Here is a 13,793-nt window from a genome sequence, read left to right on the forward strand (position 1 = left end):
TAGAAAGCAAACTATCTTTTAAAATGGGTTTTTATCACAACAGGTAAACTGACATGTAATTTATTGCTCTTCTTCTACTGCTAAGTAGAAATAAAAGAAAAAAAAATCTAACATGTAGAAGAAAGCCCCTAGCAGATCAATAAAGAATGGAAATATTTAGATAAAACTATTTGGACATATAGCGGCACTAGTTGAATTAGGGTTTTGCTTATTTGTTTGAGTCAAACTTTAAAGTCTATTTGCTTTGTTCAGTTTGTAGGAGCAAAACACATATCATTGTTAACATTCTGAAATATAGGTATTTATTTGACTAGTATCATGCCATCCATAATACAATGGCATAGATAAAGGAAAGATTCATTTGTTGACTTATTTATTTATTTGTGGTAGTACTGAGGTTTGAACTCATGGCCTGGGTGCAGCCCTTGAACATTTTGCTCAAGGTTAGAATTCTACCACTTGAACCACACTGCTATTTATGGCTTTTTGATAGTTAATTGGAGATGGTCAGACTAGCTTTCAACTGGGATGCTCAGATCTCAGTCTCTTGAGTAGTTAGCTATTTTATCTTTTTGTGCTAGTCTTGGGGCTTGAAGTCCGGGCCTGGATGCTGTCTATGGGCTTTTATGACTAGCACTCTATCACTTGAGTCACAGCTGCGTGTGTGTGTGTGTGTGTGTGTGTGTGTGTGTGTTATTAATTGTAGATAAGAATCTCATGAACTTTTTGGCCCTGGGCTGGGTGGCTCCACTTCTGGCTTTTGGGTGGTTAATTGGAGATGTGAGGCTGGCTTTGCCCTGCGATTCTCAGATCTCAGCCTCCTGAGTAGCTAGAATTACAAACATGAGCCACAAGTACTTATTTCAAGACAGAGTCTCACTGTGTTACCCAGACTAGTCTTGAATTCGTGGGCTTGTTCTCCCACATAGCTGGGACTATGGGGGTGCTTATTACCATGCCTGGATCCTGCAGGAAAGGTTATGAAAATACAAATGCTTCTATTAAGACATTTTTAGTGCAATCAGGCTTTATTTTTTTCTTCTCTTCATGAGATTGTTCTCCACAGCATACTACTTAGTAGAATTTGAACAATCAGTGCACTTGAATGGTTCCTAAATTACTTGTCTGCTCTGTGTTCTGTGTTACGTTCCAGTTTTCCAGTTTTGGTTGTCAATACTTGTCAATTGCCTTTCTTCGTAATTATTCTTCTTCCCTATAATTTGTGTGCTATGTGCCTCATGTAGAAATTTGTTATCTTCTTAGACCACAGTGGAGCACATCACCTGGGGATGATATGAGCTTTGATTCCAATAGTTGAAGAAAATGGGCAACATTGATCACTGCTGTATGGATTTCATCTGGAATGCTTTTGGAATATTTTGGTTATAGTTTTTCATCTATAGATGAAGCATTATTGGTCTTTAAATGACTTGGATGGATTAGTTAAACTGTGCAGATCAATTACCTGCGAGTATCAGAGTTGAGAACTAAAACTCGGCAGGCAGTGGGAAAGCAGGACTTTCAGAAGCATTGAGAAAAGGACCCATGATGCTGGAACTGAGCTTTCTAATTTTTGCCCTCCATGCCTTACATATTAGCCTCCAGGGAGTGGGAGGAAAAAGAATTGGGCTATTTTCAGGAGCATGAGCAATATATTTAGTGGATCAGTATCAGTGATCTATGTAGCTCATGGATGAGTAATATATATATATATGTATATATATGAAATATATGTGTATGTATATATCCATGTATATACCTACACATATATATGGATTTTAAAGCAGGTCATATATATATATGTAATTTGCTTTATCATATAATGGAAAACATTTAAGTCTTTCACTTTTTATTTATTTATTTGTTCATTTATTTATTTTGGTGCCAATCCTGGGTCCTTAACTCAGGGTCTGTATGCTGTCCCTTAGCTTTTCGGCATTCTATTACTTCAGTGATACTTTTACTTACAGCCTTTTGGTAATTCATTGCAGGTAAGAGTCTCATGGACTTTCTAGCTCAGGCTGGCTTTGAACCCTTAGACCTTAGGACCTTTAGATCTCAGCCTCCTAAGTAGTTACTCTTACTGGAGTAAGCCACTACTTGTGTCTGGCTCTCACTATATTGTTTTGTCTTTTGCCTTGTGCGCATGAGTGGTGTGTATGTCTGAGCATGGATGCGCATGCACACACATGTGCTTTTGTTGCTGTGTATGCACTCATGCATTTACATACATACCTTTATGCACCAACAATCATTTGCATGAGCCCAGGCTTCAGCAAGTTCTGGAACTCATACAATTACCACCCGATAGAAAACTTTTCACTTAAAGATGAAATTACTCCTTTGAGAATTTTCACCAAAGGCAAAAAAAGCACAAAAATTCTTTTCCTCCTCTCTACATGCCTCATTACACAGAGATAGAGGATTCAAGGTTTGAAAAATTATCATTTTGTAGGCTTTATTTGTGGTACACGAGAACTGGGAAATATAGAACTCAGTTTAACAGATGCTATCTTTGCCTTCACAAACTACCCACCGCTACTATCATATATATGATAATATCTAACCTATACATTATTTATGTAAATATTTAAGTTCATATATATGGAAACAACACACCACAGTTGCTTAGCTGCTAAGGTTTTAGAGATCTTCCTCTCTTGATGCTGAATTAGGCACATGCTGTGTGTGAGGATACTAACTAGCACCAACGAGGTAAGTGCCATACTTAAGGAATGATTGGAAAATATCAACACATATGTCTAGATTAAAAGTCTTTAATGGCAAACTTGGTAGGGCCAAGATTATGAAAAGAGAAGTATAGAGTTGGTGAGAACCACAGATCCTTAAAGAGGATGGTGGATTTCATTGTCTTACTAATTTACCACATGCCTTGAGTCACCAAAAATGACCCCTCAGGCCTTTATTAAGTGGAGTAATAGGTGCATTTTATTCTGGCACTGAAAAGGGGCTCAATAAAAACCCTGGCAGGCATAGCAGCTTGGCAAAGGTAAAGGAGTGGGGGAGGGGACAGAGAGGGGAATGAGGAGCCAGAGGAGAGGTGATGGTAAAAGTGGGATCAAGTGCGTGGGGGAGGCAACCTTTTTAAAAGCCAGTCTCTCTGTCAAGTGAGGATGAGCCATCATTAAGGACTGCCTTGGGCACTACCAACCTTTCCCCAGCACTAGCAAATGCTTATTTCAGCCAGAGTGCATAGGGGCTTTCCAAAGGATTCTCCAAAACACTCCCCAAATGTGTGAATGGGGCCCATGAATCCAGAGCATGCAGACAAACTGAGGCACTAATTTGTGGATACTTCAGGCATTTAAGAACAGCTAAAAACTTAAAAGGACAGTTTTGCTGTTGTCTTTTTTTTTTAAAGACAACACAGAATATTTAAGTTAAAAGACAAAACAAAGCATACTGCCTGAATTTGTGTGCCAGATGAATTTTGCTTAATGATTTGTAGGGATGTGTTTTATTGAAATCCCTGAAAGCATTTTACTCTCTGTACCTGAAATTGAAGTTAAATGGAAGTAGCCTAGAGGAAATACATCTGTGTGTGTGTGTGTGTGTGTGTGTGCGCGTGTGTGTGCGCGTGTGTGTGTGCGCGCATGCTGGTACTGGGGCTTGAACTCAGGGCCTGAGCATTGTCCCTTAACTTTTCTGCTTACAGTTGGTATTCTATCATTTGAATTAGGGCTAAATCTCCTTGACTTTCTCTCCCTAGACATGTAGAAAAGATCTCAGACTCCTCAGTAGTGAGGATTAGAGGTATGAGCCAGCTCCCCCCTCTGCCATGGTTTAAGAAATATTATATATGTGTGTGTGTATATATATATATGTATATATATATATATATATATATATATATATATAAAATTGGTGGTTGTGGGGCTTGAGCTCAGGGCCTGGGTGCTGTCCCTGAGCCATTTTGCTCAAGGCTACCACTCTACTGCTTTGAGCCACTGCTCCACATTCAGTATTTGAGTGGTTAATTGGAGATAAGAGTTTCATGGGGACTTTTCTGCCAGGGCTGGTTTGGAACTGCAATCCTCAGATCTCAGTCCCCTGAGTAGCTAGGATCACACAGGTGTGAGCTAATAGCACTTGGGGATAATATTTAGGTGTTCTGAAAGTGCTCAATACATGTTGGTGAACTGGGCTGAATGATCACATGACCTGTGATTATCAAGCATGTTCTAATGGGAGCCTTTAAGGATATTGTTAGGATTGTGAACAGAGTAGAGCTTAAATTCTCATACATTAAAAAAAATTCGCAGCATTCCTCATCGTCATCTTCAAGCCCACACATACGTCCGGATCTGTTTCTCACTGCGGTCCCTGGCTTCTTGCCTCTTCCTGATTTTTTCTCTCTGTGTATGTGTTTTTCTGGTCCTTTTTCGTGGATGGCATCATTGATTGAGGGGTGTGTTAGAAATCTATTGGCTGATGTAATATACTTCTGAAGGGGGGTGGGGAGAAAGAGAGAGAGAGAGAAAGAGGAGAGGAGAGTGCACAGGCCCACTCATAAATAGAGGTGAAAATGCGAGGGCCTGTTACCTATGGCTCTCATGGCAATGTATGATTGTGCCCTTCAGAAGTCCTTTCTGCTACGCTACAGGTGTAGTGTGATTTGTGCTTGTGTGCATGTATGGGAAGCATGTGCAGATGGGGGAATGTGTTTGTGCATGACCACCATGCACCTGGGCGCAGGCCTCAGGTGACTATAACCTCTGCCCTGGAGGGGCAGGACTACTTTGGAGACATCTCCTTCAGGCCACTAGGGACCATTTACCAAAAAGATTTGAGAGAGGAAATGAACCTCCCCAAAGAGTATGTATGCATAGGTGCAGACTGACTTCAAATTTTGAACACTGTAATGACTTCATCAGACTTTTCAAAGCTGATCTCTTCAGGGTCAAAGTCATCAAGGTCACTTTTTTTTTTAATGGAACCACTAAAGTTGTTGTTTCATTTTTTTTCTACAATCCTCAGCTCTTAGCCTCTGGAGTAGCTAGGATTACAGGTGTTAGCCGTTAGCACTAAGTGGCTCGGTAGAAGTTTTTGTGGCTATTGTTTAAATTCTTTTTTTTTTCTGATTTGGAAAGAATGATTCTGGCATTATTATGCTGTGATGAATGGCCAACTGAGAAGATTTATCCAAGTGCTTCTTTGTATACTGTAAAGTGATTTATAAATATTAGATATCAAATTAAAGTTGATGGGAAAGACATGAACAAACCACCTGTAAAATTACATTATTCTAAGGTAACAAGAAGATCGGTTTGCATTCCTTGAGCACACACCAGCTGGGAGATAGCTGTGCACGAAGCCAGATGAGTTCACCATTCTATCCAGGTTGTATCTAGGTTGCCTAGGTCTGTGTGGCTCTATCAATAGTTATTTTAGCTCTCATTTATTGAGTGCTTGCTCCATCTTGGCAACTTATATGTTATGTATATAGGAGAGCATTTTATATGCACCATTCTGAATTAACCATTAAGAATTACAGACTTATCTAAGACTATGTACATGGTACAGCTAGGTGTTACACAAGCTTCTGTCTAGCTGTGCATTTTCCTTTTTTAAAGAAAAAGCTGCATTTTGTTATAGTACTATATGTTCATGTGAATGCAAATATATGAGATGGACTTAGATTGTACAAGTCTTTTTTAAAATGTTTTATGATGTTTAATTTAGGAGGTCATAGTACCAGGTGACAACAAAGCAACTCTTTCTATATTACTTAAGCTATTCATTCATTCAAAAATATATTTGAAGCAGAGCACTGGGGCTCATGTCTGTAATCCTACCTAGGAAGCTGAGAGTGGAGTATCACGGTTCAAAACCAGCCTGAGTCAGAAAGTTCATGAAACTCTTATCTCCAATTAACCACCAAAAAGCTGGCACTCTATCACTTAAACAAAAAAGCTAAGGGCAGTGCCCAGGCCCCGAGTTCAAGCACCAGCACCAGCATATATATGAAGTATGTGCATACATGCACAAACACATACATATATATACACTTCCATAAACATATATATTTCAATATAGACATTTCTAGATATAATGATGAATAAGATTTAGTCCAAGACATTTGTAGCATTGAGTTGTAGACAGATATAACATTGTAATGCCACAAGAGAGTGAAATGATGGAGGTATGTATGAGTTTCAGGATACTCTGTGTGTGTGTGTGTGTGGTGTGTGTGTGTGTGTGTGTGGTGTGTGTGTGTGTGCGTGCAGGGAACGACTTTGGGAGAAGGTGGTGTATGAAGTGTGCCTTAAGAACTAAGATGGAAATAGTTCCTGCCAAGAAGGGCAGAGAAGGGCATTGAAGACAGAGGAGAAAGCAGCCAAATATTTTTAGAAACCAAAGGCAGTTTAGTGTTGCTGAGGCACAAGGAACAAGGAACGGAGTGGTCCCTGTGGAGAGATTATAACATGTTTAGTGAATTCAACTAAACACTGCAGATTGTCTTACGTATTCAATGCTCATTTCCCAAGTACCAGCCACAGTGGTATTACTTGGTCCTCAGGAAGCAGTGGTGAGCAGAATAGTGCCGCTCCTGCCCTCAGGGAGCTTGTGCTCTAGTGGAATTGAGCTGATCAGTGAGGAGGGCATTACTGACAGAGGGAATCAGTACAAAGTAGGAAATTTGACTGGATGTGGTGGTACATGCTACAGAAGGATTACAAACTTGGAGTCAGACCTGGCAAAAGTGGATGAGACTTTCCCCAAAACAAAAAGAAAAAGACAATAGGAGGTGTGGATTCAAGATTTAGAGTATTTGTGTAGCTTGAATGAAGCCCTAGGTTTAATCCCTAGTATTGGGGAAAAAATAAGAAAAAGGAAAGGAGATATTTTGTTGATTATTTATTGCTAAAGGTGGACAAGCCATGACTGATGGTATGGAGAAGTGGAGAGGAGGAGAGACTCAGGGGAGAGATGACACAGATGTTTCTTAGGTTTGTATCCTGGAGAGATGGTATAGTATCTACTGGGATGGTGATATTTAAGAAATAAATTGGAAGGGGTTGACAGCCTGGTTCAGGTTGTAGAATGCAAGTAGAGTTCTAGTCTTGGACCAAAAAAAGAAAAAAAGACTAGAAGATTTAGTGGAGATATGAAGAGCTTAATCTCAAAGCTGTTGGTAGTTGGACATATAAATGTAAAGTCCAAGGAACAGATCCCTAGACACAATTTGAGTGGTATGGTGGTGATCATTCACGCCATGGTAGTGAAAGATACTGTCCCCGGGAAATATGAAAGGTGATGAGGAGTGAAGTATGTCCAAATTTAAGGCATAAAAGGTCACTGATGGACTTCTTTATTCAGGATGGTAGGTCATTTTTGAAAGTGTAGTTTATTTGTTGGAACTCTGGGAGCTAATAATAATTAATTTGAGTACCTTAAGCATCCATTGGTGGCTAAACCATGCATGTCCTGAGCCAGGAAAGAAGACAGATCCAGATAAGATGCTATCTGTGCTCTGAAGGAGCGCACAGCCAGGGGAGGTCATTGCTTCTCTCATATGACCAGATGTCAGCAAAATTGCCTTTTAAATAAAAAATACTAGGCCATGAATAATTTAGTAAACCAAACAACTTAGTTTTGTGAATTCTTAAGACCCCGTGCAAGAAACAGAAGTATTCGAGTTGACAAAGAAGGGGGTAGGAAGAAGCCAGAGCTTTCTTCACATGTTTCTAAATGACTGTCTTTTGAGACCCAAGAGTTAGAAGAAAACATGAGTGGAAAGTAAGATGGCTTATATGTTGTATGGCGTAATCTGTCGATTGACCAAGAGGAACTTTCTGATGGAGGAAAGACTATAGTTGACTCTTTGCATTTTATGATAAGCTTTAGAAGGACCTTGACTGTCAATGCTGAATGAGATTTTAGTCTCAGGGATTCTTGAGTTCTCTCCAGGTAGAGTCCTGTAAACATTTCTTAGAGCTTTCTCAAGCTTTTGAAGTCACGTACTCCTTTGAGAATTTAGGAAAACGTTAGGGACACTATCCATGGAGTAAAAATAGGTAAATCCATACATAAACACAAATATTATTAAAACAAGCCCCCCTTCCTCCCCCATGAAGCCTCTGGGCTTCAGGTTAGGTCCTCTTGTCTTAATGGATTTCTAATAGATGAGAACACAGCCATTGCTCATTTGGAAATTATGTACATTGAAGAAGCAGAAGAAGAAAGCCCTCTTTGGGACTTAATTTAGAACCGTGACTAAGGTTTGCTGTATATCTAATGCAATGCATCGTTGATTTTATTCTGTCAGCCTTACTTTACAAGTGGCCCCAAGCAAATCACACCTTCACAGATGTATGTACATAATCATATGCACATATTTTATTTTTAAAATAATGATGTTGTTTGGTGTGACCACCTATAGTTACAGAGATCTGTTATTATAACAGAGATCTTCTGGCAACAGAGTTTAGAGGAGTTCTTTCTGATTAGGGCTGTCTTACATATTTATTCTAGAAGAGTTCATGAGCTATTTCTGATACTTCGACTTTAATCATGCTTAATGAACTGAACTAAGCATAATTCTTGTTCTGTTTTTGTAACCTTGTGGATTTCTCCTAATGCTCAGTTTCATATGACTACACCACTCTTGAAATGCTAATTCGCAAAATGCTAATTCAAGAAAGGACCACAAAAGTTAGATTTCATTTCAGAGAAGTGCATTCAGTATTCACAGGCCTTCCGGAAGAGCAAGGCTGTGAGAAGAATAATATTAGGTGGAAAATACTGGGCTCCTACCTTTGGCGAACACAGAAATTTAAACATATAGGTTGCACACAAAATTTGGATAAACTGAGGTGGAATCCAACATTTCTTGCATGAATGCCTGTATAATGTGGCGATAGCTGTGAGAAAAGAAGAGCCAAGCATCTAAGACCCAACACAATGAAAATGCAATGAATCGGAATGCCTCACAGATCATAGCGGAATCAGAATTTCCAGCAAGGAAAATCTTTTCATGGTGAATTAAGTGGTGGATGAAGAAAAATGGTGATGAGAAAAGGTAGGCACAGATCACAAACACTGGGCTCAGGGCTCACTGCTGAAGATTTAAGAACCTTAGCTAAAGCTATGCAGAATAGAATGTGGAAAATTGAATTTACTAAACAATTAAGCATTGAATTAATCTACATCCTGCACAGTAGAAAAGTGGGGGAGGGCGCAGAGCAGGGCTGAATAAATCAGTGGAGCTCATTAAAAGATAGTGAATATATCAGGTCGGTCGTAGCATAAAGGAGGACAGTTTCCTGGATAATATGGAATCATTCTTGAGTTCTAAGTCATCTTTTTTTTTTTGGAGTCCTAGTCTTAATCAGATTAACACACAGGCTTCTGATGAGGTTAGTCTGTTGCTCTGTATTTTAGCTTGTTATCACTAGCTTTCCTATTAATTACAAGTCAGATCACCAGTCAACAATAGTAGTGAGGGACAACATAAATAAAATGAGAGTGCCCAAGAGATTGTCACTTGCAAGATCTCATGCATCGTGAAGCTCCCCTGGGTTCCTGCAGCCTCCCACATGCCTTGCCAGTCTTTTGTTCAATTACAGTTAATGCAATAGTTTGCCATTTTCTCCTTCTAATTATATTTTCAAGTGGGATTTGTAGCACATAGAAAAACATCCTTTTACATGTCGAGGCACCGGGGTTTTGTGCCTGGCATTGTCTGTCCCCTGGGTGCTGTACCATTCTTTCTGCAGAGCTCTGAATAAACAAGTCCCCCTTTTAGAGCTGCAGTTGTACAAACTGAAAATTTATGCATTAACTGTTTGCATTCTGAGCATGTGTTCCAGATTACGTCTTACAGCGTTCTTCTGGTATGCTGCAGAATGCATGCTTGAAAAAATAAATAAATAAAAAGCACTCTTTCACAGTTCACATATCTCTCAATCACGGAATCAGCAGATCAATTAGCACTGTTTTTGAGATTATGCATAATGGGCAAGTCAAGCCTACAAGGGGTGTGTCCTTGTGTGACTTCATTTCACTTCGGGTCTGGACTAACCTTCTGGCCAACAGACTTACAATAGGTGGAGGTGAATATCCTTCCCAGGAGTAGCGAGCATTCCCTTTGATTCGTAACCTGGCAAGCTTTGTAAATAAGATCTGGGTATCTGGAACATTCTTTATAATCTCCTCAGCCCTTCCCATTTTCCTAGGGGTGAGAAACATACTTTTCAAGAGATGAGCAAAGAACACCTTAATTTTTCTAGGCAACCAAAGATATTGGAAGGGTCAGTAACCTTTATTATTACTCAGTCATGAACCGTGACCTTATATGACCGAAATGATGTATACATATTTTACACGCAAGATCATCTCACTTTCGCACTAATAATCTTCAAGACAAATATCACTTCCCAGCCAAGAGCCAGCTTTCTTGTCTGTACCGTTCCTACTGTGCCAGATGACCAGTGACTCATGAGGCTGTTTTTGAAAGCTCGCACTAAAAGCTAATTAAAGTCTTTTCTAGTGATAAAGAGAGATTTGGGAGAAGTATCGCCATGATTGTTTTCCCTAAGAATTTAATTTACAGCCAATTTTTCCTATCTGAATGTTACTTTCAAATGCACCCAGTGATAAGAAGCAACATCTGTTTTCCGTTCAATAGTACAAGAAGGCTCTGCATGGGGCTGAGTGTACACAGTCCATGTGAATCTATTGTTATTCTCATTTCTTTTTTGTCCTTGTGCCTGGTCCATTTGCTATGTCCCATCAGGCAAACAGCTGACACATACTAGCTATTACGGGCCCTGGCCTAATTGTGAGATCTTAAAAGCTCTGCCATGTTTATCTTCTAGGACCAAGCATGGGCCTCTGTGGTCTCAATGTTAGAGACCACCACTCTCATATACCTCCACAGGAACAGCCTGTGGTGCCAGAGTGTTTGATGGTATTAAAATATAGTCCGAATCAAGTGACAGCTTTTTCCTCCTTCCCTGCCTGCAATGTTTCTGTTTTTCTTGATAATAAAGCATGCAATTACTTATAAAAAAAATAGCTGTTAGTGGGAATTTGCAAGGTTTTAAACTTCCTTCTTCCCTTCCTTCCTTCCTTCCTCCCTCCCTTCCTTCCTTCCTTCCTTCCTTCCTTCCTTCCTTCCTTCCTTCCTTCCTTCCTTCCCAGCACTGAGGCTTGAACTCCAGACTTGGGTGTTGTCTTTAACCTGGTCTGCTACCACTTAAGGCACACACAGCTTAAGCTCAAGCCACAGCTCAGCAAGCATCTGGCTTTTTAGTGATTGAGTGGAGATAAGAATCTGATGGACTTTCCTGCCTGGGCTGATTTTGAACCAAGATTCTCAGATCTCAGTCTGCTGAGTAGCTAGGAGTACAAGTGTAAGCCATCAACACCCAGGTTAGCAAATTTTGAATTGCCTGGTTGCAGCCTTGAGTCAAGACCATGTTTGAAGTGGGGGGTGGGGTGGGGAAGATGGTATATTAATCCATCCTAGCCCTCCATCACTTTGTCATCTGACAGGATCACACCTATCAAGTATTAGCAACCAGTTCTTATTCAGGTTTTTTGTTTGTGTCCCACAGCCCTCTTGGAACAGAGATCATGACGACACAGCGTCCACCCGTTCAGGAGGAACCCCCGGCCCTTCCAGCGGTGGCCACACGTCACACAGTGGGGATAACAGCAGTGAGCAAGGTAGGAGAGGTGTTTTTATTCTCTTTGATTCTTGGTTCATTTTCAATACTTGGAAAATCAGAAATGTCTAGTATCTCTCTCTGTATATAACTTTTCCTGGAACATAAATCCCATATAATTTGAGAATTTGCTCTTCTTGTTTAATTCCCCAATCCTTTTCTTCTGGGCCATTCCAGCTACCTAACTGCCTGACATTGGCCACTTCCATGAAATAGGGTCAGTGAACTGGCTGAGAACAAGTCTAAAGGAGGAGATTACAAAGTTCAAATGTGTATAAACAGGATGGCAGGAGTGCCTTGCTATACAAATGGAAAGTATTATTACTACCTAGCCCTAGAGGCCCTTCAAGGGTACATGAAAAAAACCTCAGTAGGATCCAAGTAAATGATGTGGACCGATACGGAAGGTGCATAGAAGGCATTGGGCAACCCTATGCTGGGCTTCCCTTCCCATAAAGTTGAGGGCAATTTTCTGGTTTTATTATTGGCGTCTCTTAAGGACTTAACTCTTTGCAAAGCCAGAACAAATGTCATCAAGAAGGCATGGGAAACACTCTGGATGCACAGACCTGTGTGTGTGCCTGTGCATGGATCTGAATAGGCAATGAAGTTTAAACCTCAAGTTAGTCTTCAGAAAAGGTGGCGGAGGGTGGGGGGAGCGATTGAGTATCCAAATAGCTTGTATTACTTTGGATGATGTTTTGTGTTTACTTAAAGCACTTAAAGTTACTAAGAGAATCATTTATCTGAATATAAAAAGACCACTTTAATGAAGCTGCCTCGGCCGACAGTGGGTACATACTATAGAAATCTGATTTTGTGATCTTACTTTGTCAGAGTGCTCTTGAGGCAACAAAGGAATCTTGTAGTTTAACATACTTGGGCTATCTATACCAATTAGAACCCCGAGGTCTACAAGGAATTTAGCATGATTAATTTGAAAACAAGAGCAAGGAAGGCTTTTGTTTTTCTTCTTCTTCTTCTTCTTAAGACACATGCATGTTCTTTGCCCTGGGAATAACTTCTATGAATATAATTTTAAGCATTGGAGACATTTTATTGTTCAAAGAAAAGTTGCTGACTTCATTACAAGTCTAAGCCTAGTAAAAACGGAGCCTGGAATGGTAAACTGGTCCAGAGCTGAGGCAGAAGCAGGTCACCTCTGACCCCTGACTTTTACTGGAGAATGATATGCAGCATAAATCCAAGGGGCCTTTTCTCTTTCAAGTGTGCATGTATGTGTTATGCTTTCCCTGTTCACAGCACTACAGCTAAGATGGTGTCAGCACTTTCGAAAGCCTGACTTATACTAGGAGTTTTCAAAGAGTGTAAGTGGAAGCTTAAATTATTTGCCCTGTAGCCCCAGATTGCTACACGGACTCACAGCCTAACATTTTGTTTGTTTCTCTTTGGTTTCTTTGCATTTTAAAATGAATATCATCTAAGACTCAGCAGGTAGTTTAGTTGGGACATTATGGCTTATTGGCTGCTGAAATGCACTTTTACTTAAGACTGCAAGGCATTAGTTTTCTCAAACATAATCTGATAAGATTACCAGGGGGTCAAATGCCCTGTGCCAGTTCTTCCCTGCTGATGAGCCCTACCCAGGGATTAGAATCGATTATGATTATTTTTTCCTTTTTCTAATGGTCTGTTTAATAATGTATTTGATTAAAACTGGGACTCATATCACTAGCTGGCAACGTAGAAGGTTCTTTTCTATATTTCTCTGTCTCTCTGTCTCCCTTGGCTCTCTCTTTGTCTCGGTCTCACTCATAACTCTATGTATATCTATAAATATAAATATAGATACAGATGCATAGAGGTCTGTCTATCTATCTATTTATCTATCTATCTGTCCATCTATCTATCTATTTATCTATCTATCTATCCATTTATCGGTATCTATCAATTTCCAGCGTTTTTTTTTGTGTGGGGGGGTAAATTAGAGATAAAAGTCTCAGAGACTTTACTGCCCAGGTTGCTTTGAACCATGAGCCTCATATCTCAGCCTCCAGAGCAGCTAAGATTATAGGCACAAGTTATCAAGCACCGGGCTTATATTTCATATTTAAAACCACCAGTTCATTTTTTTAAGTA

General features: G+C 39.9%; 1 protein-coding gene across 4 annotated transcripts in view; it reads left to right on the forward strand.

Moving 5' to 3' along the window:
- Meis1 (Meis homeobox 1) overlaps positions 1 to 13,793 on the forward strand; it is a 142,293-nt gene that overhangs the window by 19,695 nt on the left and 108,805 nt on the right. For all 4 annotated transcript variants that reach the window (XM_048352629.1, XM_048352631.1, XM_048352630.1 and 1 more), the window contains one exon: positions 11,583 to 11,694. In XM_048352629.1, the coding sequence (XP_048208586.1) occupies positions 11,583 to 11,694 (112 nt within the window). The remainder of the gene's footprint in view (positions 1 to 11,582; positions 11,695 to 13,793) is intronic.

Source organism: Perognathus longimembris, chromosome 8 (genome assembly GCF_023159225.1).
Source record: "Perognathus longimembris pacificus isolate PPM17 chromosome 8, ASM2315922v1, whole genome shotgun sequence".
Lineage (NCBI taxonomy): Eukaryota > Metazoa > Chordata > Mammalia > Rodentia > Heteromyidae > Perognathus > Perognathus longimembris.